The sequence below is a fragment of the Netta rufina genome (genome assembly GCF_964035555.1).
Source record: "Netta rufina genome assembly, chromosome: 15".
Taxonomy (NCBI): Eukaryota; Metazoa; Chordata; class Aves; order Anseriformes; family Anatidae; genus Netta; species Netta rufina.
In genome coordinates, this window is record NC_140138.1 from 5223590 (window position 1) to 5247833 (window position 24244).

Genomic DNA, 24244 nt, shown 5'->3' on the forward strand with positions numbered 1-24244 from the left:
CGGGGCTGGCCCGGGGCGGGGCCGGGCGGGGGCTCCCCGTCGTGGCCCCTCGCCCTGTCACCGCGGTCCCCTCCCCCGGGGAGCCTCCCCGGCTTCCCCGTAGCCCCCCCCGAAAGCCGCTGGCAGGGCACCCCCAGCTCCCAGCCTCTCCTCCTGGGGGGTTCTCCGGCCTCTGAGCATCCTCGTGGCCTCCGCCCATGCCCTGTGCTGGGGGCAGGCTGCGGGGGGGCTCGGAGAGAGGGGCAGAGGGGCACGATCCCCTCCCTCGCCCCCTGGCCACCTTCCCATCGATGCAGCCCCTGCCTCCCTCCCAGTGAGGGGCTGGGGATGGAGGCTGGGACTCAGCACCCCCAGCACCACCGGGTGCTGCGGTTCTTAGGGCGCTGAGCGGGGCCGTGGGTGCCCTGGGTCTTTGCACCCTCCCCAAGGGCTGTGCCCACGCAGCGGGCAGGAAGGCACTGGGGTGGCTGCCCCCCGGCCACCTAAGAGGTTTTGCTCACCCACCCGCGGGTACACAGCAGCCAGCAATTAGGAAAGGCTCTGGCTCTTTTATCCCGGGATTTTGTGCCCATGTGGGATTAAAGGGCTGAATACGTGCTTGTAGCTTCCCCACCAGCCCCAAATCCTCCGCTGATTTTCTTTCTGGGGGCACATCAGTGCACGCCGTGACCTATTGATCCCGATCCCCCGCTCGCATCACGTCACTCGGCTGCGGGGCCGCTCGCTGGGGCAGAGCCCGGAGCCTCCGCTCACCCTCCTGGCACACCAGGAGCCCTTGCACAGCTCTGGGGTCGCCCACCCGGGCTGGGTGTTGGCGCTGACAGCACAAGGCAAGTGCTGGGGCGTGGCCGGGCTGCTTGGGGGTGAGGATGGGGCAGGTGGATGCTCCCCAGATCCCTGGGGTGCGGTGTTTGCAGGTGCTGGGCTGCGGTGCCTCGTGATGAGCTGCGTGGGGTCTCTGCAGGTGGGGACACCAACACTGCCTGTGCCCCTGGCTGAGCCTGGATTGCGCCAGCTGTGTCCTTCCTCCTCCTCCTCCTCTTCCTCCTCCTGGGAGAGGTGCCAGGCTGTGGGGCCCAAAACAGGCCTGGAGAAGGACCTACCTGCACCAAGGAGCAGATCAGGATTTCCCTATTTGTTTTTAATTTTTAATGTGTTGGGGGGATTTGCCAAGTGCTGCCGGTCGCTCTGTGGTTTGTTCGGAGGCTGGGACCATCCCTGTGCCCAGCCAGGCAGTGCCCAGGTCTCCTGCCCCAGCTCCCACCCCGAACCAAGGGGGAGGAGAGGTGGCAGTCACCCTGTCCTCCAGCTTGTATTTAACTACATGAAGTCCTGCCTGCCTTTATTTGCTCTCGAGATGCTTTCTGGTGCTCGTGCTTTTGCACCCCTGCCATCATGCAGCGAAGCATCTACATGGGGAGCGGTCACTCCTCTCCCAGTTGCAAGCCCCCTGGAGACCCCTTGGTCTTAAACCAAGGGTGTCCTTAACCCACGAGGGCTCCGACACCCTCAGCAGAGCCAGGGGCTTCCAGGGAAATCCCTTTGCCTACCGGAGGGTTTTTGCACTGCGCCTCCTCCTCGCCTCCTGCGCCAGCTCCGCAGCGCTAATCCTCCTAATCTCCCCACATCTCTGGCGTGGCTCATTTTTGTGTGCGAATGCCCTTGAGAGCCGCAAAATTGCAGCTGCTCGGTGAAACGGCGGGCGGCGAGAAACTCCGCCGGAGTGGAAAGCTGGGGCTTGTGTAAACTGCCCCGGTGTTTTGCCTCGGTGCTGGCTCGGGATCAGAGGTGCTGCACAAAGCCGCACCGCACGGCGCGTGGGGGGGACGGGCTCCCAGCCCACTGCTCTGCCCTCCGCCCGCGCCGCTCGCCTGGGCCTGGCAGAGCTGAGCTTCACGTGAGACCCGCGGTTTGGGGTGCTCGCAGCTCCAGCAATCTTTTTGGATGCCTTGGACCGAGCTCTGCCGGTGGGGACACACAATGTGCCCGCTGCTGTGCCCGCTGCATGCTGCCTCCGGATGGTGCCAGGCACAGCATGGGCTGCCCAAGCACAGCAACCCCGTGCCAAGGTTTCATCCCCCTGAGGCTTTTTGCCCACCAAAACGCAGCGTTCATTTTGCTAACGAGCCCTCCTGCTGCTCGGCTGATGCACTGGCCCCTGCTGAGCCCCGTGCCCCACCAGCTCCCAGTGTTAGGTGCAGGTGACACCAGTAGGACAAAATTGGAGCTGGTGGTGCCAAAGAGGGACACCGGGAGTGTGCTCATGCTCAGGAAGGCTTTGGAGTGCCCCAGGGTCCTGGTGAGAGCAAAAGGTAGAAAAAGGAAAATCCCCCAAAACCCCTCAAGCATCGAGGAGCTGGGGACAGGGCTTGGTCCCTGCTGTGCCGCGGGGCGGGTTGAAACGTGCTCCGAGCGCCGCGGTGGGGGCAGCGGCGTGGCACTATCGATTTAACCGGGGTGAGAAGCTCCTGAGCCACCGCCGCGGGAGGGGAGCGGGAGAGGAGCACGTTTTGTGCAATGCGATTGCATTTTTTGGCAAGCCCTTTTCCGGAGCGGCTCCCACGCCCTGCCGAGCCCTCGCCTCTCCACCCTGCGCCGTGCCCGGCACCGCCAGCCCCAGATGAGGGTGGGGGGTGGGCACCAGGCCCCCGAAAGTGGGGCTTGGCTGGGACAGGCGGCTCCTGGCTGCCGCTGTCTGGTCCCCTGCTGACACACCAGTGCCAGGGCTGCCTGTCCCAGCCCATTTCACCCCGTCCTGCCCCGCGCCATGCAAGCACACCCGTGGGTAATTTGGGAAAGGATTGGGTCTCAGGGGGTTCAAGCCAGCAGTGAAGCATCATGACAGTGGCTTCTCCCTCCCTGTGCACCCCAAAAGTTTGTGTGGCCCCAGCACGTCCAGTGGTTCTGAGGCATTTCGGGGACCCAGCTCCCCCATTGAGGTGCTCAGCCCTGGGGGGCTTTTTGGTGGTGTTTCCCAATGCAGAGTTTTCTCCAAGGCTGAAGGACTTTGCTTAGGATGAGGAGGTAGGGGCCAAAATATTTGGAAATTTCTTCCAAAAGCTGAGGCACTCGGTGGAACAAAACAAAAATTTGGATCAGCCAAAAACCTCGTTTATTTTCTGGGTGGAAATTTTTGACAGCCCTGCTCGGGGGAGCCAGCCGAGCCATTTTGTGTCTGTGGGCTTGCAGGGAGTTCCCGTGCGGGGTTGCAGGGCACCGGGACACCTCCGTGCTGCTCCCTCCTGCCGGCTCCCACCTGGGCAGGAATGCGGCCGGTCCCGTTCCTCACTGGCCCAGCACGGGGCGAAACCTCGCTCAGCCCCCTCGGAGGCTGCTTTTGCTCCAAAATCGCTCCCCAGCCCCGCTGCTCTGAGCCTCCCATGGGGCTCGCGGCCCCGAGCTGCTGTGGTGCCCGCAGGAGCAAGCTCGGGGATTTACCAAGCTGCAAGAAGCAAATGAAATGAAACAAGTGCATCGCTCCCGTGTGAAGCAGAGCTCCTGCCCTGCCAGCGTGGGTGGTGCTGGGAAGTGGCTTTTTCTGGTTTGAGCCCAAGTGTCACCACGAGAGTTAAATATTGAACAAACATGAATCAAAAGCAAATGCTATCAGCCAAGAAAAACAAAGCAGCGTGTGTAGCTGTGGCTCTGACTCATTTGGCTTGAAAATGCAGCAGGGAATAAATTAAATTCGTCTCTTCCTTGCCCTCTCGGAAAGGAGCAAGGGACCCACCTTGTCACCCGAGCACACTGGGGGGGTGGCTTTGGGTGCAGGGGGACCAGAGGGTGCCGGTGCCACCCGTGCCAGGCACCAAGTGGGCTCTGAGGAGGGGCTGGGGGCTTCTGCACTGGGTTGTGGCCTCAGAGGGGGATGCATGGGGATGGGGGGGAGAGGAGGGGAAATGACTCCGTGTGTGGGGTCCCTTGTGTCCCCTCTGTGTGGTGCTGCAGCCCTGGACCCCAGGGGTGAGCCCTGTGCCTCTGAGCCCTGGAGAAGATGCTGGAAAGGTCAGGCCTTAGATGTGAAAGCCGGGAATTTCCGGGGTGTAACGTTTGCATCTGTGCACACAGGGTGCACCCACGAGCAGCTGCCTCTGATGGGGGAGGGAGATAATGCTCAGCTTCCGCCACTGAGGAAGCGCTGGGTGGACGGGGCAGGGCAGCACCTTGCTCCCCAGCACGTTTTAGGGGGGCCGTGGGTGGGGTGCATCCTGTGGGCACCCCTGCAGGCACCCTGCGAGGAGGCAGGTGGAGGTGCTGCCCCAGGACACCGGCTGCCTTGGACCATGGGCACCAGGGCAGGACCTCGGTGGTGTCGCCGTCCCCACGGGCTCTGGGTGCTGTCACAGGGGGGTGACGCTGCCTTTGACAATCCCGACAGGCGAGTTGGGGAGGCCAGCCCGGCCCCGAGCGGCCACAGCACCCCGACACCCGCTGCGCCCGCCCGCCGAACCGCGCTCCGAGCGGTTTCGGCAAACCCTGCTGCCATCGCCCATCCCCTCCCAGCTGCAGGAACCGGTCCCGGGGAGCATGCCCGGCACCGCCCGGCCCCAAATTGTGACAGCCCTGGGAGCGGCTGCTCACCCCACGCCCCGCCTGGGGTCCCCGGGCTGGGGAGGTCGAGGACCTCAAGCGAACCCCGATGGTGGCACGGCTGTTCCCTGGGTGCCCACCGCTGCCCATACTGGTTTGTAGGGTCAGAGTCCATCTGTCTGCCCGCTGCATGTGGGGCTGTGTGAGGCTTGGAACAAAGCCCAACTTGGCTGGTGGGAAGGGGACTGAACCCGGGATGTCCCAGGCAGCACAAGGGGACTGTCCCCAGGATGTTCTTGCCAGCCTGGGGAAGTGTTGCAGTGGGATGGCCCTGGGCAGGGTGGAAAATCCCAGGGCAGGTTTTAAGCATTGCCAGGTTGGGTTGGCAGTGAGCAGCCCAGAAGAAGACAGTTCTTTGAACTTCTCATGGACTGGCATTTTTTTATATTTTTTATTTTTTACCAAAAGCTTCTCCCTCTATCTCCTGGCTGCAGGATCTGGGGAGCAGTGGAGGGGGGCAGCAGGGCCAGTGTCAGGGTGACACCACGTCCCGCTGGGGACATTGCCTGCCGGGCAGGGACGCAGGGCACCGGGCACATTTCGGTGCCAGGCGTGGCGCCTCTCACCCAGAAACTTCGGGGAGGTTTCCCCTGTGGGTGTAACCCAGGGCACCCCACCGGCCTCCCGCCCACGCGGGTGCACAGTGACAAAGCCCCTGCGGTGGCGGCTGTCCTGGGCGGGGGATGCACCCTGCCAGGTCACCTGTCCCCAAGCCAGGAGCTGTCAGGCAAGAAAGCTTTTGGCTCGGGCACATCCTGCACAGTCACCCGAAAAGGATGCTGAGCGGGACAAGCCTTTAATTCACCGTCTTTTTCCGGGATGCTTCGATAGCGCCCGAGAGCAGCACCCGCAGGCTGTCCCCAGGGACCAGCAGCCGCGTTTCCCAGCCCCGGGACTCGCCTGGTCCCGGCCCACGCTGCCCTGGGCTGGGCTGGCTGCACCTCCCTGCTGGAGGGAGGGGAACAAAATACCTGCATGAGCATCAGGTGGCACGGGGAGGCTCATCTGGGTCTTCTCAGCCTCTTCCTTCCAGTCCCCGGGTGTTTGCTTCCTCAGTTACAACCCGACAACCTTTAACGGGGGGATAAAACACGCAATAATTGTGCCCTGAATAATATAGGTATTGTTATTTATTTTTTTTTTTTGGCAGTTTGGAAGGAGGTGCTGGGTGCACACATTTGTCTAGCCCTCATGCAGCTCAGGGATGCCGACAATCGGCTTTAAGGCGCTCGGCGCGCTGAGCACCGTGTGAAACACCGGGTGCCAGCAGTGACATTACAACTGCGCGGCCCAGCGAGCAGCAAAGGGGGCAGCGAGCTGGGGGGGAGGGCAGCAAAATACATTCTGCCCGGCTTCTGCAGCACAGGGGTCCTGGCACCCACCCTGTGCTTCTGCTGCTCGTGGAGATGCTCACCATGCCGTGCCGTGCTATGCCATGCCATGCCGTGCCACCCCATGCCACACTGAGCACCTCAGCCCCTGGGGACCCCTCGGGGGGGCTCAGAGCTCCTGGCAGCAGCAGCAGCAGCCGCCGTGGGCAGGGGAGTGAGAGGCATCAGCGGGGTTTATCAGGGGGGAGCAGGCAGAGGGGCGATCACATGGCCGCCCGCTGGGATTAGATGTGGCCGGCGGCAGCTGGGAGCCGCGCCGAGCACCCGGCCGCCCGCGCTCTGAGCCCATGGCCCCGGGCAGCGGGAGCCGGCAGCGGCAGCCCTAGGGCCCCGGATGATGTCCTACCTGCAGCCCCCTGGCCGCCACCTGGAGCGCTTCGATGGGCTTTCCCTCATCTACTGGTAAGCACCGGGCCGCGCTGGTTGGCTCACTGGTCTTAGGGAGCGGTGTTAAGCCCACGCAGGGATGTGCTCGGTGACCTCGTGGCTTTTTAGGGTTTCATTCCATTTATTTTGGTGGAGGGAGCCCCTCTCCGCAGGGCAGAGGGTTGCGGGGGGATCCTGAAGCCGTGGGGCTAGAGCAGGACCAGAGCCTCAGCACCCAGGGGTGGTGCTGCCCCTGGGCACCCAGCAGCCAGCACCAGGTGAGGCTGGCACCAGGTGAGGGCAGGGAGGGGATTTATTTTGCATGCAGCAGCTGGGGGGGAGCACCCAGGGCTGCCTGTGGATGCTCATGCTCGCGTTGCAGCCCTAGCACTGGGGTTTCCCACCCAGATGCTTCCTCTCTGTACCTGTGGTGCCGGGCTTGGAGGGAGCGCGCCCGTCCCGTGGGGCAGGTCAGCACCGGTGGCACAGGCAGGGCAGGGCTGGGGGTGGCAGCAACAGCCCCAAATGTTGTGTGGAGGGGGCAGAGCTGCAGTGCTCCCCCTCCAGCCCCCCAGGAAAAGGGGCAGGGGCTCCGGGCAGGCGGCAGGAGCAGGATCTGAGCCTGGTGCTGGGCTGGGTGCGGGGGCCGGGAGCTGGCGGCTGCAGATGTCTATGTAGGGCAGCCGGGAGCCGGCGGGAGCGCCGCCGCAGCCAGGGCCAGGGTTCAGAGCGAGCGGCTTTAGCCGATTAACTGGGGGGTCAGTGGGCCGGATCCAGACCAGCAGGGACTCGCTGGGCTCTTGGGGCCACCCCGAGCTCCCGTGGAGGCTTCTTGGGCTGGCCGAGCCCAGGCGTCCCCTGTGGGGATGGAGAGCCTGCAGGCAACTGGGACCGTGGATGTTTCTGGGGCACGAGCCGTCTCCTGCTGAAGGAGGTTATTGAGGTGAGGGATGAGGGGTGCTGGGGGGTGCGTGGGGTGGCAGCACCCTGTGGGGGACGTGGGTGGGCTGGTGAGGGCAGCGCCTTGGGGTGATGGCTCCTTCTCCCCCATGAGGCTCCCTGGGGCATTGTGTGGGAGCTGATGCTTCCCTGCTGCTTTTGGGTGTAGAAAAGGCAGAATCCGTTGCTGGATGGAAGGTGGTAATATGGGACGGGCTTGACCTTGCAGGGTGAGTCTGGGGAAGTGCTGCCGGCTTGGTGCCACCCCTGGGTTCAGAGGCAGTGGGGCTGCAGTAGGGTGGGGAGCTCGGGGCAGCACAGCTCCCCCGTCCCACAGCACCCCCGGCTCTGTGGAGCTGCCCATCAAGATCAAAATTATTATTATTATTATTTTTCTTCAATCAAAAGCTGTCTTCTCCATGAGAAATCTGCTCGTTCATTGGGGTCTGGGTCCAAACCTTCCCCAGCTTCGTGCCCCTGGCCATGGGGAGCTGTGCGTGGGGCCGGACCCTGCGTGTGGCGAGCTCCGGCTGCGTGGGGCCGGGGCTGGGCTGTCGGGCTCTGCAGCGAGCAGATGGCGGGGAGATAACACCTCCCCAGCCCACCGATAAATATGGCCGCTGATTAAAAGATTAATTTTGCGGAGTTTGGAATAGGGATTTGATACACATGGTGTGGTGGTGGGACGTCAGCCGGCGCGGTGGCGGCCCCGGCAGCTCCTCTCTCCGCTCCCTGACCTGGTGCTGATGCTGCCGGCATCTCCCACCTCTCTTTGTTCCTCCAGGGGATGCGAGGGGCTGTAAGCAAGCCCTGCTAAAGATGCTTTGTGTTTGACCATGGGGATGCTTGAGGATGGAGCCAAGCCCTCTGCAAGCTGCTGTTGGCAGCATGGAGCTGCCAGGGCTGCATCTCCTCCAGCATCTGTTGCAGTCCAGGCTCGGTGGCATGACCCGCACAGGGAATCTCTCCCCAAAGGCTTTGCTTTCCCATCTCTCAGCAGCCAGCTGCTTCCCTCCCCTCTTTATTTCTCTCTCCTGTCTTGGAGGTGCGTTGGGGTTCCCTTGGGCTGGTTTCCTGCCGTCCTTCCCCAATTCATTCCCCGCTCCTCTGCACCAGGGGTGGGGGGGGTGGCAGTGCTCCACCGCCCGCTCGGCCACCAGCATCCTTCCCCTGCTAATAAGTTTACAACCAGTCCAATCCTATGACCGAGGGGATTTAGCAAGGCAGGCAGGCTCATAATCCCGTTAACCCTTTGCAGGTCCCATTTGCCTGCAGTAGAGTGGTTGAAGGGTTCCCGCTGGCCTCTGCTTTGCCTTCCAGCTGAAGCTTGGGCAAACCTTGTTTTTTTTTTTTTCCTCCTCTGATGAAATTCAGTGTGTTGAGATGCAGCAGGGCTTGTGACCTCCTGTGAGCGTGTGGGTTTGGGGTGGTGAGCTGCTCCTCAGGCCCAGGCTGTGCTTTGCAGCACAAATCCCCGTGCTCCCATCCAGGGGAGCAGCACGTCCTTGTCCCGTGGGTGGTGAGGAAGAGGAAGGCAGGCAGGGTGCCACCGCCACGCCTGCTGCAGCGACAGCGGGGTGAGCTCGTTGCAGCCTCGTGACATGCATCCCGCTGGCTGGCTGGTGCCTGGGGGCTGGGGCAGGTGCCGGGAGGCCCCGACACAAACATCGTCCCCAGGAAGCTTCGCCAGACCAGGCGGGACCTGGCTGCTGCCTGGAACGGCCTCTCCCTAATTGCTGCAGGACGTGGTAATTAGAGAGACCTTTTTGCCCTTCCCTCCACCGAAGCGCTTTGAAGCAGCACGGGGCAAGCTGCATGGCCATGGGGGGAGCTCGGCCCGTGGTCGAGTCCTTCTGGCCTCTTCAAGCCTGCAACCCAACCTGGGTGGGAGTCCCGGGGATGTTCTCCTCGTCAGCTGGAGCCAAGCACAGGGTCTGTCCTGGTGGTGCCTGGCAGCCGTGCCTCACACAGGGGGCTACACGTGCTCAGGGAGAGGAGCATCCCCCCAAAATGCCCCACCTGCACTGCCTCGCTGCTTGTCTTCAGGTGGGGCCAGCTCCCTCTGGAAGCCCCTGCCCATAGAGGGGAACATCAGGGAGAGTTCACCGAGATGAGTCCCCCGTGCTGAAAAGAAACCCGCTGGCCAAGAAGGGTGCGGATGAGTCGGGTGAAGTTCAGGGGAGGGTGGCAGAAGCAGCTGAGGACCTGAGAAGCCAAGCTAGCAGGGGAGCTGTCCCTCCATCTGCCCTCGGGATGGGGGCTGCAGCTGGCTATATTCCCCTGGGGGACGGGGAGCTGAGGCAACGCGTCCTGCCTGGGCTTAAGGCTCTTCCTTCAGCGGGCAGAGGGATCAAGCAGTGAAATATCCTCGGTTTTAGGAACTGCTTGCTTCACCATCGCTGGACAAACAGTCAGGCTTTGATTCCAACAGGACTGGGCCTGGTGAACAGACACCCAGCACCACTGGGCTGGGCAAGCCCCCAGGACCACCTCCCTGCCCTGTGCCCTGGGTCAGGGGATGGAGGAGCCCTGGGATCTGCCGGGCAATGGGATGGGGAGGTTGGTGTGAAACCTGGGCCTGGGGAGCTGTGTCACCATGCCGAGCTCGCAGCATCCTCCCAGTGCTGGTGGGTGGCTGGGGGCTGCGTGGTGCCTCACAGGGGGCTGCAGGTCCTGAGGAAATTCTTCACCCTTTTGGTGACAAGCATGCCTTTGTGGATCGCTGCAGCTCTCAAAGCACCCCCAGCTTCCTCCCAGTCTGCTGTTTCAGAGCACTGGGATTTTTAGCTGCTGGCTGGATCTCAGACTGCCTGGGGCCGAGCCGGGCACCCAGCAGGGAGGTTCCTGCATTGGGTGGCGGGGGCACCCAGCACCAGGGGGACACCCAGCACCGGGGGCTGCTTGCAGCTGGGGAGGTTGGGCGCTTCTCCACCAGTAACTTCGGCAGCGTGTTCCTGTTCAGGCTTGCCTGTGAACATCCCTGATTTCTTTGAGTTTGCTCAGAACAGCTGCAGGGGCAATATTTATGGAAATGGCGTGGGCGATGCTGTGACGGTGGGCAGCGTGCGATCGCTTCTCAACTTTACAGCAGCTGATTATCTCTTTTTGTTTGATTTGTTATCACCACTTTGTAGCCGATCCTGTAAGCAATGTGGTTGTTGTCTAATCAGATGCAAGCTCCTCTTCAGCCCACGCTAATGTTGTTTTGTCATGAAACAAATGTTGGATCTTCATTAAGCAAGAGCCTGATAGCACCTCTCTGGGGAGCTGCCCGAGCATCCCTCGCTCCCACGGTGGCTCCTGGGCTTGGTGGGACGTGGATCCCACCACGGGCTGCCCTCTCCCATGTCAGACCTTCTTACTGCTGCCTCCTGAAGCCCTCGGACTTTGCTGCTGCTGAAGGACGGCTTTCTGCCTCTCTTTAATTCCCACCTCTTTAATTCCCACCCACACAAACCTGCTCAGATCCCGTCCCTCTGCTAAGCCCTGCAGCGAGGCTCCCTGCTGGCTCGGTGACCTGTCCCCAGGTCTGGCACCTTCGTGCCCTCTCCTTGTCCTGTCCCCGGGCTGACCTGGCCGCAGGACGGGGTGGCTGCAGCCCAGGTTTAGGGTCCCACTGCCCACATCCTGCTCCCTTCTGCCCCTCCTGCCACCTTGCGTCCTCCTGGTGCTCGTGCTGGGCAGGGAAGGGAGGAGGCAGAAGGGAGAAATGTAGAAGGGGCTCAGTGCCCGTGTGCTGCTGCTCCAGAAGGTCCTCCTCAAACTGCAGAGGAGAGGTGGGTAACACACAGCAGAGGATGGCATCTGTTCGTGAGTTTCCAGTAGATGGAAAAGAAATTCTCATTGGTTTTGTTGCATCCCCAACCCACCCCTTCCATCTTGCAGATCCTAATGCTGTTTTCTGCAGTGACAGGGCTGAAATCTGCCCCGGGCAGCAGAGGGAGGCCCTCGAGGCAGCTCGCTCCCCTCTGGCAGCATGCTGCTGGGCCAGGCACAGGGTGGGTTACATCACTGGGATTTGGGAAAAAGTCCAAGGACTTTAAAACTTAAAATGTGCTGTCAAGAAAACTGAGGATGGAGAGAAGCAGAAGAGAGAGGACGTCCTTCCCACAGAGCCTGCCTTCATGAAGGGCCCTAAAAGGTCTGCCTTGAAAGTCGAGGAGCTGGTGGCATCAAAACCTGGAAGTTCAGAGGCGCTGGGTCCCTGTAGGCGCTGTTCTCTTGTAGTCTGGGCAGGAGGGGCACAGAGAGGCTTGCATGATGAGGACAAGCTGCTTCTGCTGATCATTGTGCTCTGTGCAGCAATCCTCCTCCCCTCTTTTTTTTTTTTTTTTTTTTTTTTTTTTCCCTCCCCAGATGCCTTGGAGAAGGTGTGAGAGCTGGAGGTGTTGGGGAAGGTGCAGGGCGCAGCCAGCCCGTCCTTCGTGTCCTTGTCCCCACAGGAGGTGGTGGCACCGCCTGGGACAGGGCTCTCACAGCTGAGGCTGTGTCCTGTGCTTCTCCCCAGCCCTCCCCATCATCACCTGTTAGAAAAATGCCTCAGGAACATGCCTGACTTGTGCTGGGTTTTGCCCTCGGTGTTTTTTGTCTTGTGGCTCTGCTCTGGAAGCCTTATTGTTGCTTCCACTTTGCTTCAGCCACTCCTGCACGCAAGCAAGCGTTAATTAAAGCTGATGGATGTATCTTCACTCAGCTTTGGATATTATTATTATTGTTATTAGCAAAAAGCTTTTATATAGCAATAATCAATGCCACCAAAACTCACTTTTTCTAGCAGTAGAATAAATGTAGATGTAAAGCACACGTTTGTAGGCTGTCTGGCCCTGCGATGTTGGTTTGTACCGAATTCGTGCTCCTTCCATTCACCTGCTTATTGAGAAATGTGAGTTCTTCCTGGGATGAGAAGCCTGGGCTGTTCTGGGATGCCCAGCTAGGTCCGAACTGAGGGAAGAGCTTGAATGTGTGGTGCATCCCCTTTGCCAGCGGGGTGTTTGCCTTCAGCACCAGTGATATGGGGCAGGATCAGGACCTTGGGGCACGCTGCACGTGGCTTATAAATCTTTCCTGAATGGGAGCAAAAGCTTTAAACTAAAAAAACTTCTGAAGCTATTCTGTTGTGATTTGGGGTTGACTTCTCCTCTAGATAGGATGGATGTTAACCGTCAGGAGCAGCATCAGAGTCTGCTGATTTTCCCAGCACCAGCCTGTTTTGAAGAAAGCGAGGGCCTGAGGGCTTGGAGATAAAACTGAGCCCTGGTTGGGCTGCAGCTCATTGTGGTGCCCAGCCCAACTGGTACAATGCTTCAGGAAGGAGGGGGGTGGCTTTGGGTGCTGCTGGTGGCACTGGGCAGTCTGGTGATGGCTGCTGAAGGATTTGGTCGTGAAGCTGCTGAGCATCCCAGCCCCAAACACGTGCACACACAGGGGTCTGCTCAGCGCTGCAGGCACTGCCCCCTGTGCCACCCCTTTGCCTCGTCAGCATTGATTTGGGACAGTTCAGACTGTGAGCCAAGGGGTTAATTCTGTGAATTAATTCATTAGAGAAGTCTCCAAAGACCTCCTAAGGTGTGGGACAGCTCCCCATGGACAGGGAACAGGCCTGGACGCAGGGCGGCAGTGCTGCAAGGAGCTGAATTCACGTGTCTGCCCTGCCACAAAACCTGGCTGTCCTAGGCCGAATGCTTTAGGGTCAGAGACAGGCACGGGGACCTTGGTGGGATGGGTGGGCTGGTGCCCTTCTGAGCAGCAGGGTGCAAGGAGACCCCTGTGGAGCACACCCTTGGGTGCTCTGTACCCCGGGCCTGGTCTGAGGGGTGATGTGAGGGCATCGCTGGGGAGCCCAGTGGGGCTCCCAGTCCCTGGCCCTGTGGCAGACTGGGAAGCAGTGCTGTGCTTCGGCCCCTCTGCTCCTGGTCCCTCTGGCTGAAGCCTTTTCACAGGTGTGGGGCGAGCACCTTGCCCTGGAGGGGTGCCTGTGAGCAAACACCAGAGGTGGCTGTGTTTGGTGTCCAGTAGACATCCTTTAGCTGCAAGAGCAAAACTTGGATAAAGAAATTAGATTTCTAGAGTGCTTTGGCAGCTGAAGGTCTGCTCTGAATTTTTAATGTTTCATATAAACTCCCCAAGATGGAAGTAATTTAAAAAACAAAAGTAAAACAGCAATTAAACACAGGAGAGCCTTTCACGGTTATTGTTCTGTAAGTTCCCTGACCCTGCGCAAGGCAGCACGAGGCCCCAGTGAGGGCTCCTGCCCATCAGATTCATCTTCGTGTGGGGGAGAAGTAACATCCAAAGCACCGTGTCCAAACAAACATTTGGCAGAGTCTGCAGCCCTAAGCAAACACATCTGTATCGGGTCCACGGGTGAGCTGGACTGGTGTGCACCGATGTTCAGTTATTAAGGTCTGGTTCAATTAACGAGGGTGACCTGGAGCGTGCAGAGATGCTGTGGGGCAGTATGGGGACGACCCCATTAATGGAGTTGGGCTGTCCCAGGGTGCGGGACGTGTGCTGTCCCACCCAACCTGGTGCTCGTGGCCCAGGAGGACACGATGCCATGTCTCACCTCTGGGGTCACCCCGCTGTGGCTGGGGGCACAAGGGGAAACGGGGCAGAAGAGGCTGTTTAAGGGCAGGTCCTGCTTCTGACCTCCTGATGGCCAGCGGAACAGCTCAACTCGCCTCGCGTTAAGCAGGAAATGCTGTGGGCTGGAAAAGATGCAAAGGAAAAAAAAAAAAAACACAACTAAACCCCTGAGTGCTACAGTCTGTTATTGCTTCCAAAGCTTCGCCAGGGATTTTAAGTCTTTAGGGATGCCAAGGATGCGTGTCCTGCGCTGATCACTGCCTTTCAGCCCTGGAGGGGATGTTCCCAGAAGACGAACAATAGGATGTACCCAGACAACGATACCATTGTTTTAATTCTGTGTGGGGAGCCCTCCAGGGGGCTGGGGTGGCTCGCTGCCCCTGTGCTCAGGAAGGCGCTCGCAATGGGCAGCATTGGCTCTGCTTGGCTTGCATAAGCTTTAATCTAAAGTTGGAGATGTTTTTAGCTGATCTGTGTTAATGTTGGGTGGAATTAACATGCATACGGGGCGACCACGTGACCCCCGCCCTCCCCGTTTTGCGTTGTTTTGACGGATTCCTGCCAAATCGGGGTGGCCGGGCTGGGCTGCTGCCGCCAGCAAGATGCCTGCTGTCTCCGTGCTCTACAAGGGAGCCATCATCATCAGCAGGTGACGGCACGTAGAGGGCTGGGGTGGGGACGTGGGGGGGTCCCAGGCTTCCCCCAGCACAGGGCTGGGGTTCGTGGGATGGAGGACAAGGTTTGGTGGCACCGGTAGCCACCTGCTTCGCTGCCACCTCTACCCTCGCCCTGCCTTTCAGCCCAGTTTGAGCTGTTTCTCTTTGCTCGTGGCAGCGTTTTCCTTGAGATCCATGCTGAAAATCCCAGGGGGTGGCTGGGGCCAGGCTGGGCTGGCTCCCTGGAAACCCCAAACACCATTTTCTGGCAAAGCAGTGGGGCCGTACGGCTGTCTTGTGTCCTGAACAGCTGAAATGTGGGAATATCGAGGGGGGTGGTTTGTAACATGGATAAAAAGCTTCCAGCCCGAGCTGCAGAGGTGGGCGTTACTGCCCATGGTTGGATGTTGTGAGTGGTGTTTGTATGGCTGGTAAGAGCAGTCTGTGAGGTTCCATCCCATTTTGCTGTGCTCGGAGGAATGCATCTTGCCCTGCTTCATCATCCCTTCTCAGCTGCACCCAGTGAAGATCTGGGACCTGATCTTGGTTCAGAAACTCTTTTTCCTCTTGCAAATTAAATTCTAGAATGAAGAGTGTTTTGGGAGACCCCTGCCTGTCTCTGGGCTTGTCGTGCCAAGGTCTTCTGGTCCTCCTGGGGCGACCCTGTGGAGGAGGAGCAATGCCTGGAGTGGGGCTTCCCCAAAGCTGGGTTCTATTAAACCAGATTTAAAAATCAATAGAAGGGAGTGGAGGGAGACTGGCTAAAACAGCAGCTGGGATGTGACTTGGCGTGGGGGAAGCGAAGGTTTGGGTTGCTCTCCTGCCCACTTTGGGAGAAGCTCCCACCCTCAGCCTGGCAGGGCAGAAACTTGGGGCCAGGCCGTAGATCCCCAGTTCTGGCGGGATGGAGATGTGGAAAATGGTCCCTGCCTCCCCGTGGGCCACCCTGCATGTGGTACAGAGCACTTGGAGTAGATGTGGCCTGTTTTTCTTCATTACGGGCTGTGTGTGTCTGTGAAACGGGTTTATTCCCGGGACATTGGTCCTAGCCCTGATCTCACTTCCACCCAGCCGGACAGCTGTCCGGCCCTGTTAATCTGGGGTAATGAATCGCAGGCAGGTCCATCAGCTTTGCTGGGTGGGGAGGATGATGTCCAGCCCCGCACATATTCTCTCCGTTATCTGTATAAACCCTGGGGGGGTGGCAGGGGGGATGCTTTTTGCCAGGGTGGGCTTAACACGCAGCCCTGACTCTCAGCCCGAGCCTCCAGGTAGCCCTGCGGGGCCGGAGGCGGCGCTGGCACGCAGGTGGACAGCTCTTTGTCATCACCCACTTCAGGAAGATGCCTCTCCTCTCTCCCCCAGGACACTCATGGGACCGTACGGGATGGATCGAACCATGCATTGCTTTGACTTCTACGACTGTGCCAACGGGCTGGGTGAGTCCTGAGCCCCCTGACGCCCACACTGGGGGAAGTTCCAGTGTCCCGCGCATCCCCAGGGTCCGTGTCCTGATCTGTCCTCTGTCTGAAGTCCGATTTCTCATGGGAATACCAGTTCTTGTGTCTGCCTGTGCTGAGCTTCTGATAGAACCTTTCACAGCTGGGGGGTTCAAATAAGGTCAAAATCCCAATTAATTCCTGCTGGTGATGAGCAGCTGCAGTGCTGAGGGCTGCACAGGAACCTGGAGCTGGGGCTGAGCAGGGTGGAGGGGAAGGCTTTTCAGAGCTTTCTGCAGATCTTGCTGACTTCTCCAGCTTAACAAAACAAATCCCGTACACTTCCCAAGCCCGTGCTGGTGTCCTGGCTCCCAGAAAGCCCCTGCCAGGTGCTGGAGCCTTCCTGGGGCCTGGGCTCTATGAGGGCAGGTGGGATCCCATCAGAAACCCTGGCCCACAGTAAGAGCACGAGCACAGAGCAAGTCAGCCAAACTTGGTAGGGCACCGGACATCAAAGCACAGAGAGGAGGGTCATAACCATCTGGGTGACCACCTGGGGGCCTGTCCCAGGAATTCCTCCTCCCCAGAGAAACAAGTTCAGGTTTCCTGGCCCCACTCGTTAATTAGTGGCTGCTCCCAGCTCTTGGCTAACGGGGCTCTATGCTGCAGTTCCCTGGCTCTCTTCTGATCACCCACTCATAAGGCCCATGGGAACTTGGGGAAGCTCCTTTGCTCTCTGAATATTTTAATCTCAGGGAGCAGTTGTGGCTGAGTTGATGGGATTTTAGCTGTGGGGTTAGATTGGCTCATTAAGGACTGGTCACAGCCCCCCACAAGCTGCTCCGCTGGGTCCCCGCACAGCTCCTCTCCAGCTGCTGGTGCCTGAGGGGCTCTGCAGGGTCTCTCAGACCTCTGCTGGGTCTTGAACCATGCTGCAGGAAGGCACAATGATGCAGAAAGGCACAAACACATTCTGGAAAAAAGGCTCCTCTGTGAGCACCTGTGCCTGGTGCTAGCGTCTTCCACCCAGCTGCGGGTGCTTGGCAGGGCAGAATCAGTCTGCTTGGGGCTGGTGAGGCAGGTCAGCGTTTGGCCCTGGCTCTGCTTCTCTGTGGCTTGGTGTGGAAACCCACAAGTGGACCTGGGCAGGAGTTCAAAGGGGTTACCTGGCGGCTCCCAGAGCGGAGCTTGGAATTAAAGAATAGCCGTCAAAGGGCTGATGAAGTGCTGATGAAGGAGTGTTTCTCAGAAACGCCAGGATCCCATTATCTTGACCTTCATCTCCTTAGGACAAGGCAGAGAGCGATTCACCTGCAATCTGTCCCTTCCTCCAGACAGAGAGAGCTGGCTGGGGCTGCAGGATCAACAGAGGGATTACGGGAAATGTAATTGAACATTGCTGGCTTAGGCGCAAAGCGGGCAGCCTCGCTGCGTGCAGACCGCTGGGACCACGGCACCGTGCTGGCAGGGACAGCATCCCCCAGCAGGCAAATTTCACTGTGAGGGTGGTAGAGCCAGGAGGAGGAGGGTTTGGGATCAGAGCCTGTGCTGCCTGCATGCCCGGCACCCCAGGAGCTGTGGGGATGATGGCATTTGGGCTAAACAACCAGATTAGCTGGGAGACCCCTGACCCGTGGCACAGAGCCACCCGGCGAGCCGGGAGCAGGTGAGATTATAGGGCTGAGAAGTTGAGAACTGTGACACCGGCATTAGTGGGAGCAGGATTAGATGTAGCAGGGAAGCTCAAGGATCTTGGGGAAACTTATACTATTGCTAGGAATCCAAAGAAAACTCCGTCTTGGCTGGTGCAAATTGCATTCCCACCTGGAATTTCCCTGTAAACCTTTATTCTGCAAAAGAGAAATGAGTGGAGACATCAGCATCAGCACCAGGACCTCTGCCAGAAAGGAAAGATTAAAGAGAGGGATCCAAAATAGGCTAGATTATCTGGCCCTAAGTATGACTTAATAAGCATTATACTGGGACTTTGATGCTGTGATAATTAAAGAGCCGTTATTTACCTAAACTGGGTCCCAGATATAAATTCAATCGAAACAGGCATTTATAAAATAGGAAGGCTCCCAGGAACGCTACCCGAGCTGTGGAACTCCCAGACAAAACCCCAAGGAGAAGCAGACAACGGACAGGTGCCTGCTCTGGACTGCAGCAAACAGCCTGAGCCTGTACCCCCGTGGGCACCAGCAGGGGATGGGGGACAGGGCAGTGCTGTCACCCACAGTCCCACTGCCCCACACCACCTCTGCGCCCAGGGGCACTCCCGGTGCAAGCAGCAGTGCCTGCCGGGATTGCCAACAGGGGAGAGAAGGAGCTCGTTGGTTTTGTCCCCCCTGTCAAAGTTTGAGTGTGGCTGGGAGCGATGCTGTGAGTAATCGCTGATTTTAATAACAAGATCGGATTTTCTCCTGACATTGTTGGGGATGAAGGAGGATTTGTAGATACTTCGGCTATATTAAGCCATTATTACAATTGATGTGCGGACACAAAAGGGAAATGAGTCATTATTCACTTGATGCCCAGGAGACCGGCACCGACAGACGTCACGGTGCTGTTGGGTGCTGTCCCTGCTGGGCCCTCCCCGAGGTGCAGACCTTCAAGGGATGTGCCTGACCCACACCATCACTCCCCACCCCTTCATGCACTGGGGGAGCTGCTGGGGCTGTGCCTTGTGCAGGGCCTGTGCTCGTGGTGCAGGGCCCCCAGTCCCTCCCGCTGCGATCCTCATCCCGGGGGCTCTCTGCCACCCGCCTCAGTGAGTTTAACACGAGGCAACTTGAGAGACGAAGCCTTTCCCTAGGATAGCTGAAAACAACAGGAGTCCTTAGTGCAGGGCTTAGGTTATATTGGAAGGGGAGCAGCGGATGGAGATTGTGCCACTGTCCCCAGTGGTCCTGAGCTAGGGCCAGCCCTGGGGCATGTCCCCAGTGCGGTGCCAACTGTCCTCAGCCTGCCCTCCCAGCCACAGCAGCAAAATGCCTGACTGGCGGGTCCCGGGAGAGATTTGTTAATTAAAGCCAGGCTTTTTAATCCTTCTGTCTGCAGCCTGCATCCTCGAAATGGGATTTAATGACAGCGGGCAAATAAGTCTCTTGCGCCTTTCCCAGCCAGCTTACGCACGGCAGCAGGGACGCAGCTGTGTGGTGCCAGCCCCTGGTGAAGGCACCCGTGGGGTTTGGGGAGCTGCAGGGCACCAAGGGACATCCCTGCCTCTGAGCTGCTCAGATGGTGCTCAGAAGTGGCTGCTGCAGGGGATGCAGTGGAGCATCGCCTTCCCACGACAACATCTAATGGGGCTCATCATGGCAGCTGAAGCTTCTCCAGCAGAATTGCCTCCTTTCCCAGCACGGACCAATTTAAGTGCAAACGATGAATTTTTTGGGTTGTGGGAAGGCAGTCACTCCCTGCCTGTGTGTTCCCCAAAGCTTGTTCTCCATCACTGTAACACGGAGCAGGTGTTATCAGATGTTTCTGGCCTCTGTGCTGCGTCAGCAGCCTCGTCCTGTTTCTGCCGCGGGTGTAGCACAGGAGGCACGCAGGACCTGCCACAAAAGTGGTTTACAACAAGCCTTAGATCCCAAATCTGCCTGGTTCGTGCCTTTGTGCCACGGGCGTTTCTCCTCCCCCAGGTATTAAGGTGATCGGCGGCATCAAGGAGCTCACCGGAGAAGAATATGGAGTCTATGTCAAGAGGATCCTGCCAGGGGGTGTTGCTTATGCTGACGGTGAGTGAAACATAGAGGGGGATCAGCAGAAAAGCCAGAAGACAGGGTACTTCCATACATTGCTTTTGGGGGCATTTGGGTGCTTCCTCCCAGATTTTCCAGCAGCGGGGCTGGTTTTTACTGTGATAATCACTGTAATGATGAAGGGCTGCATTGCCCCTGGGCTCCACAGCACTTAGAGGATTGCTTTGTGGCTTTAACCCCAGCTCCATCCCTGCTGCACAAAGAGCTCGCTGCGCTCTGCTGCCTGCAGCAGCCGCACAGGATCGCGTGCAGCCCCAAAGCGACTTACCAGCAGGCATTAGGCAAGGGTCCGCAGAGTTCACCTTCTGGAACTTAAGCCTTTTTTTTTTTTTTTTTTCCAAATGTTACAACATCATTTTTCCACCTGATGAAGAAAAAATAAATCCAGAGCAGGTGGAACCACTCGTGGTTTTTCCTACCTGACCTCAAACTGAATGAAGCAGAAGTTTTATGGTATTTTTGTGTTTACTTTCGTAACTTCCTATAGCATGGGAGGCCTCTGACGTTGGCAGAGCGTGTTCAGGGCCGTGGTAGATACTTCATCTATGGACATCTTGAAAAACAGGTCTGATGAGCATCTCAGAACAACCCATGCATATTTCATCCTGTCTCTGGGCAAAGGCAGGAACAGCCCAACCTCTCCAAGTCCCTCCAAGCTGTATTTTCTGTAGTTTTTATCCATTAGTTTTCTTTTCTAGGGCGCCTGCAGCCAGGAGACCAGATCCTGGAGGTCAATGGAGATTCCCTAATTGGGGTTACCAGCGAGAGGTACCGTATCCGGACGGAAATCTCGCATTCCTCTCGGTTTTGTATAATTCTGTGAAGTGGTTTGGGCCGCAGGTTGAATGGAGGATACTGGGGTGTTGCTTTGTCTGTGCCCTGGTGCAAACAAAGGGTTTCTGCATCCAGCACTGTTTGCAAGGGCCAACATGGAAATTATTGATGAAATTATCGATGAGAAGTTTCTCTCTGAAAACAGAGCAGCGAACCCACCTGTATCTGTGAGAAACCTTCTCTTAAATAGGGCGCTACGCCTTGCACCGCCACACAGTGTGCTAAGGCTGCACACTAACAGCAAGGGTTGCCCCACAGCCATCCAGCCCAGTAATGGTCCCCACCCCAAAAAAAAGCCCCTTGGCGTTGACACGTTGTGTTCTTGTCCTGCAGGGCTGTGGACATCCTGCGGACGGCGTCAGCCACCAGCCACATGCGCCTTCTTATAGCCCGTGACGATGATGCCAGGTAAGGCTTCTCACACCAGGAAGGGTGGTGGTGGTGGTGGCACTCATTGGCACCTCGACAACTGGACAGCGTTTGAGCTGACCGGGCTCAAAGCCCCTGGTGGAGACAGACGTGGCCGAGGGTCTTTGGCCTAGGGTGGCACAGGCATGGGAAGGCTCCTTCAGCACTGCTGGGTGGTGTTGAGTTGCCTATGGCTTATCATGTCCTACATAAAGCTCTGGATGGAGATGTGCAGAGACAGCAGGATCTTCCCTTTCTTTTCCAGCTAGATGGGAGATAAGGTCTCCTTCAAGCTGCCTTATATGGATTTCTTCCTCCTAGGGAAGATGGGTGGTTGCTCCCTGTAAGGTCTTGCTTTCTTCAGAGGTGGTTGGAGGCATTGAAAGGAGAAGAAAAGTGTTCAGTTTGGTCGTGGCTGGAGTTAGCTGTGGGACAATGATGTTCTCACAGGAGAGGGCAGGGTTGTGGAAGCTAAGGTATGGGATTAGATGCTCCCATCCCCAGGGAGACTCGCTGCAATGTGCTGAATCTCCCCTCCTCCTTTGGCTAGAAGCACACCTCTGGAAAGCTGAGGTGCACCAAGAACCACTGAAATGAGAGTGGGTGAAGCCCAGGCGCCGTGGTGGGTGGGAGGGCTGGTGGCGTGAGGCTTGGTGCTGCCGTGGGTGGCTGCAGATCCTGCGGTCACTTGCTCAATGTACCTGCATCCCGTTAGGGTCAGGGATGATGGTTTCATTTCTTATCCACCAACAGCTGTGGAGCGTCACTGCCTTAGCGGGCTGGTGAGCGTACTGTAATGACAGGGATGAGGCTCATTTTAACGCAGTAATATTCTGGTGGAAGAAGTATTTGGTATTAATGATGCTTTTTACCTACCCATATTGTGCTCTTCAAGTGGAAATTGCATCTCAAATTATTATATTAGCTGTGAGTCCCTCAGCAGCTGCTGAGGAAGTTCTGGGTGAAGCCAGCAGGTCGCCCAGCTCTGGTGTGAGGAAGGACGCACAGCTTGCTGCTCGCCTGGCGTCCTGCCTTCACCTGTGTCTGCCTGCTCCAAGCTGCTCAGGCACCTCGACCTCGCCTCCCAACATCTTAAACTGCAACAGATGGTTGTTAAAATATCTGCACGCGTGGCTTTGGCTGCGGCTGTGGCTCACGTGCATCCGTTGGCAGCCCCCAGCCTCCCTGCAAGGCAGCACAGAACCTGACCGAGGACCAGCAGACCTTCAGCAATTTGCTTGGCCTCCATTTGCTTATCTGTTAAATCTGCAGAAGGTTACCTGGAGGGACAGTGGAGAAGTAATGAGTTTATTATTATTATTATTATTATTAAGATTTGCAGAGATTTTACTTACCCAATCTTCTGGCAGCCTTTAATACATGAATACATATTTCCAGGATGAAGGGCTGTGGAAAAAGGAGGAAGGATTTTTCTGCTTCCTACTTTTTTTTTTTTTCTTACTTTTTTTTTTCTTTTACTTTTTTTTTTTCTCTCTCTCTCTTTTTTTTTTTTTTTTTTCTTTTTCTTTCTTTTTTTCCCCCTTATGTTTGTCTTTATTTTATGACGCCAGGCCATCTTTCCAGCAGGTGGGTGAGCAGACAGCCCCCTGCCCAGGGTGCTGGGCACGATCCAGCCTCCTGGCAGCTGTTTGCGTGCAGGTTTTCTGCATGAGCCCCGTGTGGACGAGGCACGCTGGGGAGGAAAGGCGATGGCTCTGGGTTTGGAAGAAGATTCACCCTGCCTGCCAATTTTCCCAATGACTCAGCTGAGTAGCATTTTGTTGTGGTTGCCCTTGGGTGAATTTGACTTATAAAGGCTATTATTTGTCCCTGATGTTAATTATAGGCCCCAATTACCTGCGCTGTTAATGGAACTCAGTCCTGGCATGTATAAGATGCATGCTTTCAGCCTGGCACATCAGACATGCTGCAGAGCGCTGCAGTAATGCTAGGGCTTAAAGCAGAAAATTCAGATTCAGAGCTGGACACGCTGGGTTTGGAAGATCCGATTTCATCTGTGCTCATCTTTGGCTAATGAGGATAATTTTATTGCATACGCGTAATTATTGTTTATTCATTCTCAGCCTGAAAGTTACAATAGTGCCTTGTTTCCATGGGCTGCGCAGATATTGTCCTGGTCTTTCAGGTTTGTCGCTGTGAGAAAGCCTGCCTGCGCTGCACCTCCTCGCACTCGCAACGTATTTAGCATTTTATCACGCATCTGTGCACGGCACGCACAGTCATCTTGTCAAAACTGGGCTGCTGCATTAATCATACATCTACACGTACAATCATTGCAACATTGCCAATTCATAATCCTGCACCCAAAGAAGTCAAGGAAGGTTGCCTGTGTGCAAGCACACAGCTGATATGCAGGAAGAGGCAGTTCCTGAAGCTGTTGCCCAGCCTGGTGCAAGGCAATCCCTTCATCCAGCCAGCCAAGCAATGCTGCTGTGTCACTTTGGGTGACGTCCATGGGCCACCACAGATAGGAAGCAGCTTCAGCGCCTGCTTTGTTCGAGCACTGACTCCTGCAGGCCTAGTATCCTTGGGTCTTTAGCTGCTCCTGGAGAGAAAACCTGGACCCACTCACCCCTGAGCTGTGATGCACGTGTGCAGGTTGCTGCTTCCCAGGCATTTATGGCAAAGTCCAGCCCAGCAGCGGTGTTGGGGTGCAGAGGAGGAATGGGCTCAGGCTCCGTGCCTGTGGCCACCACTGTGGAGTGTCGCCCACCCAGGAGCTGTAAACGATGCATCTGCTGTGGGCTGGGTGTGAGAAAATCTGCCTCTGTTGCGCTTGCTGCTTGCATCAGGCTTGCAGTGGTTGGGGTTCGGGGTTCCCGCTGCCCTGCAGGCTTTGTTTATTGAGGCACGCTATTAATTCACCCGGTGTCACAGGCTCCTCTCTCCCCAGCCGGTACAGGGCTGAGGTTTCCAGACGCGGTGCTGTCGCATAACCTTTGATGTCAGACTCGCCCTTTGTTCTCCCAAGAACAAAAGGGCAGGACAAAAAGGTATTATGAGATAAAACAACAATATTCTGCAGGAAGATTGACCCCCTCCTACTGCTTAATCTGTAGCAAAGTCGGCCGCAGCTGGCTACTGCTGGCAAGCCCCATTATCTGACCCTACACCGCAGGGCTGAGCTCTGCTGCAGGGATGCTCCAGCCCTTGCACTGCTTTACTTTAATGAAAAAGAGCTGGAGAAGGGATTGTCAAGATGAACTTTCTGCCTTATACAGCCCCATGACTTTTTTTTTTTTTTTTTTTTT

General features: G+C 57.4%; 1 protein-coding gene across 1 annotated transcript in view; it reads left to right on the forward strand.

Moving 5' to 3' along the window:
• Positions 1-6315: 6315 nt before the first annotated feature.
• The window catches only part of LOC311214834 (syntaxin-binding protein 4-like), a gene marked incomplete at both ends in the record, with an annotated part of 39391 nt that continues 21462 nt past the window's right edge, over positions 6316-24244 (forward strand). The window contains 5 exons of the mRNA XM_084295638.1: positions 6316-6383; positions 15893-15966; positions 19611-19706; positions 20429-20498; positions 20898-20972. Of these exons, the coding sequence (XP_084151764.1) occupies positions 6316-6383; positions 15893-15966; positions 19611-19706; positions 20429-20498; positions 20898-20972 (383 nt within the window). The remainder of the gene's footprint in view (positions 6384-15892; positions 15967-19610; positions 19707-20428; positions 20499-20897; positions 20973-24244) is intronic.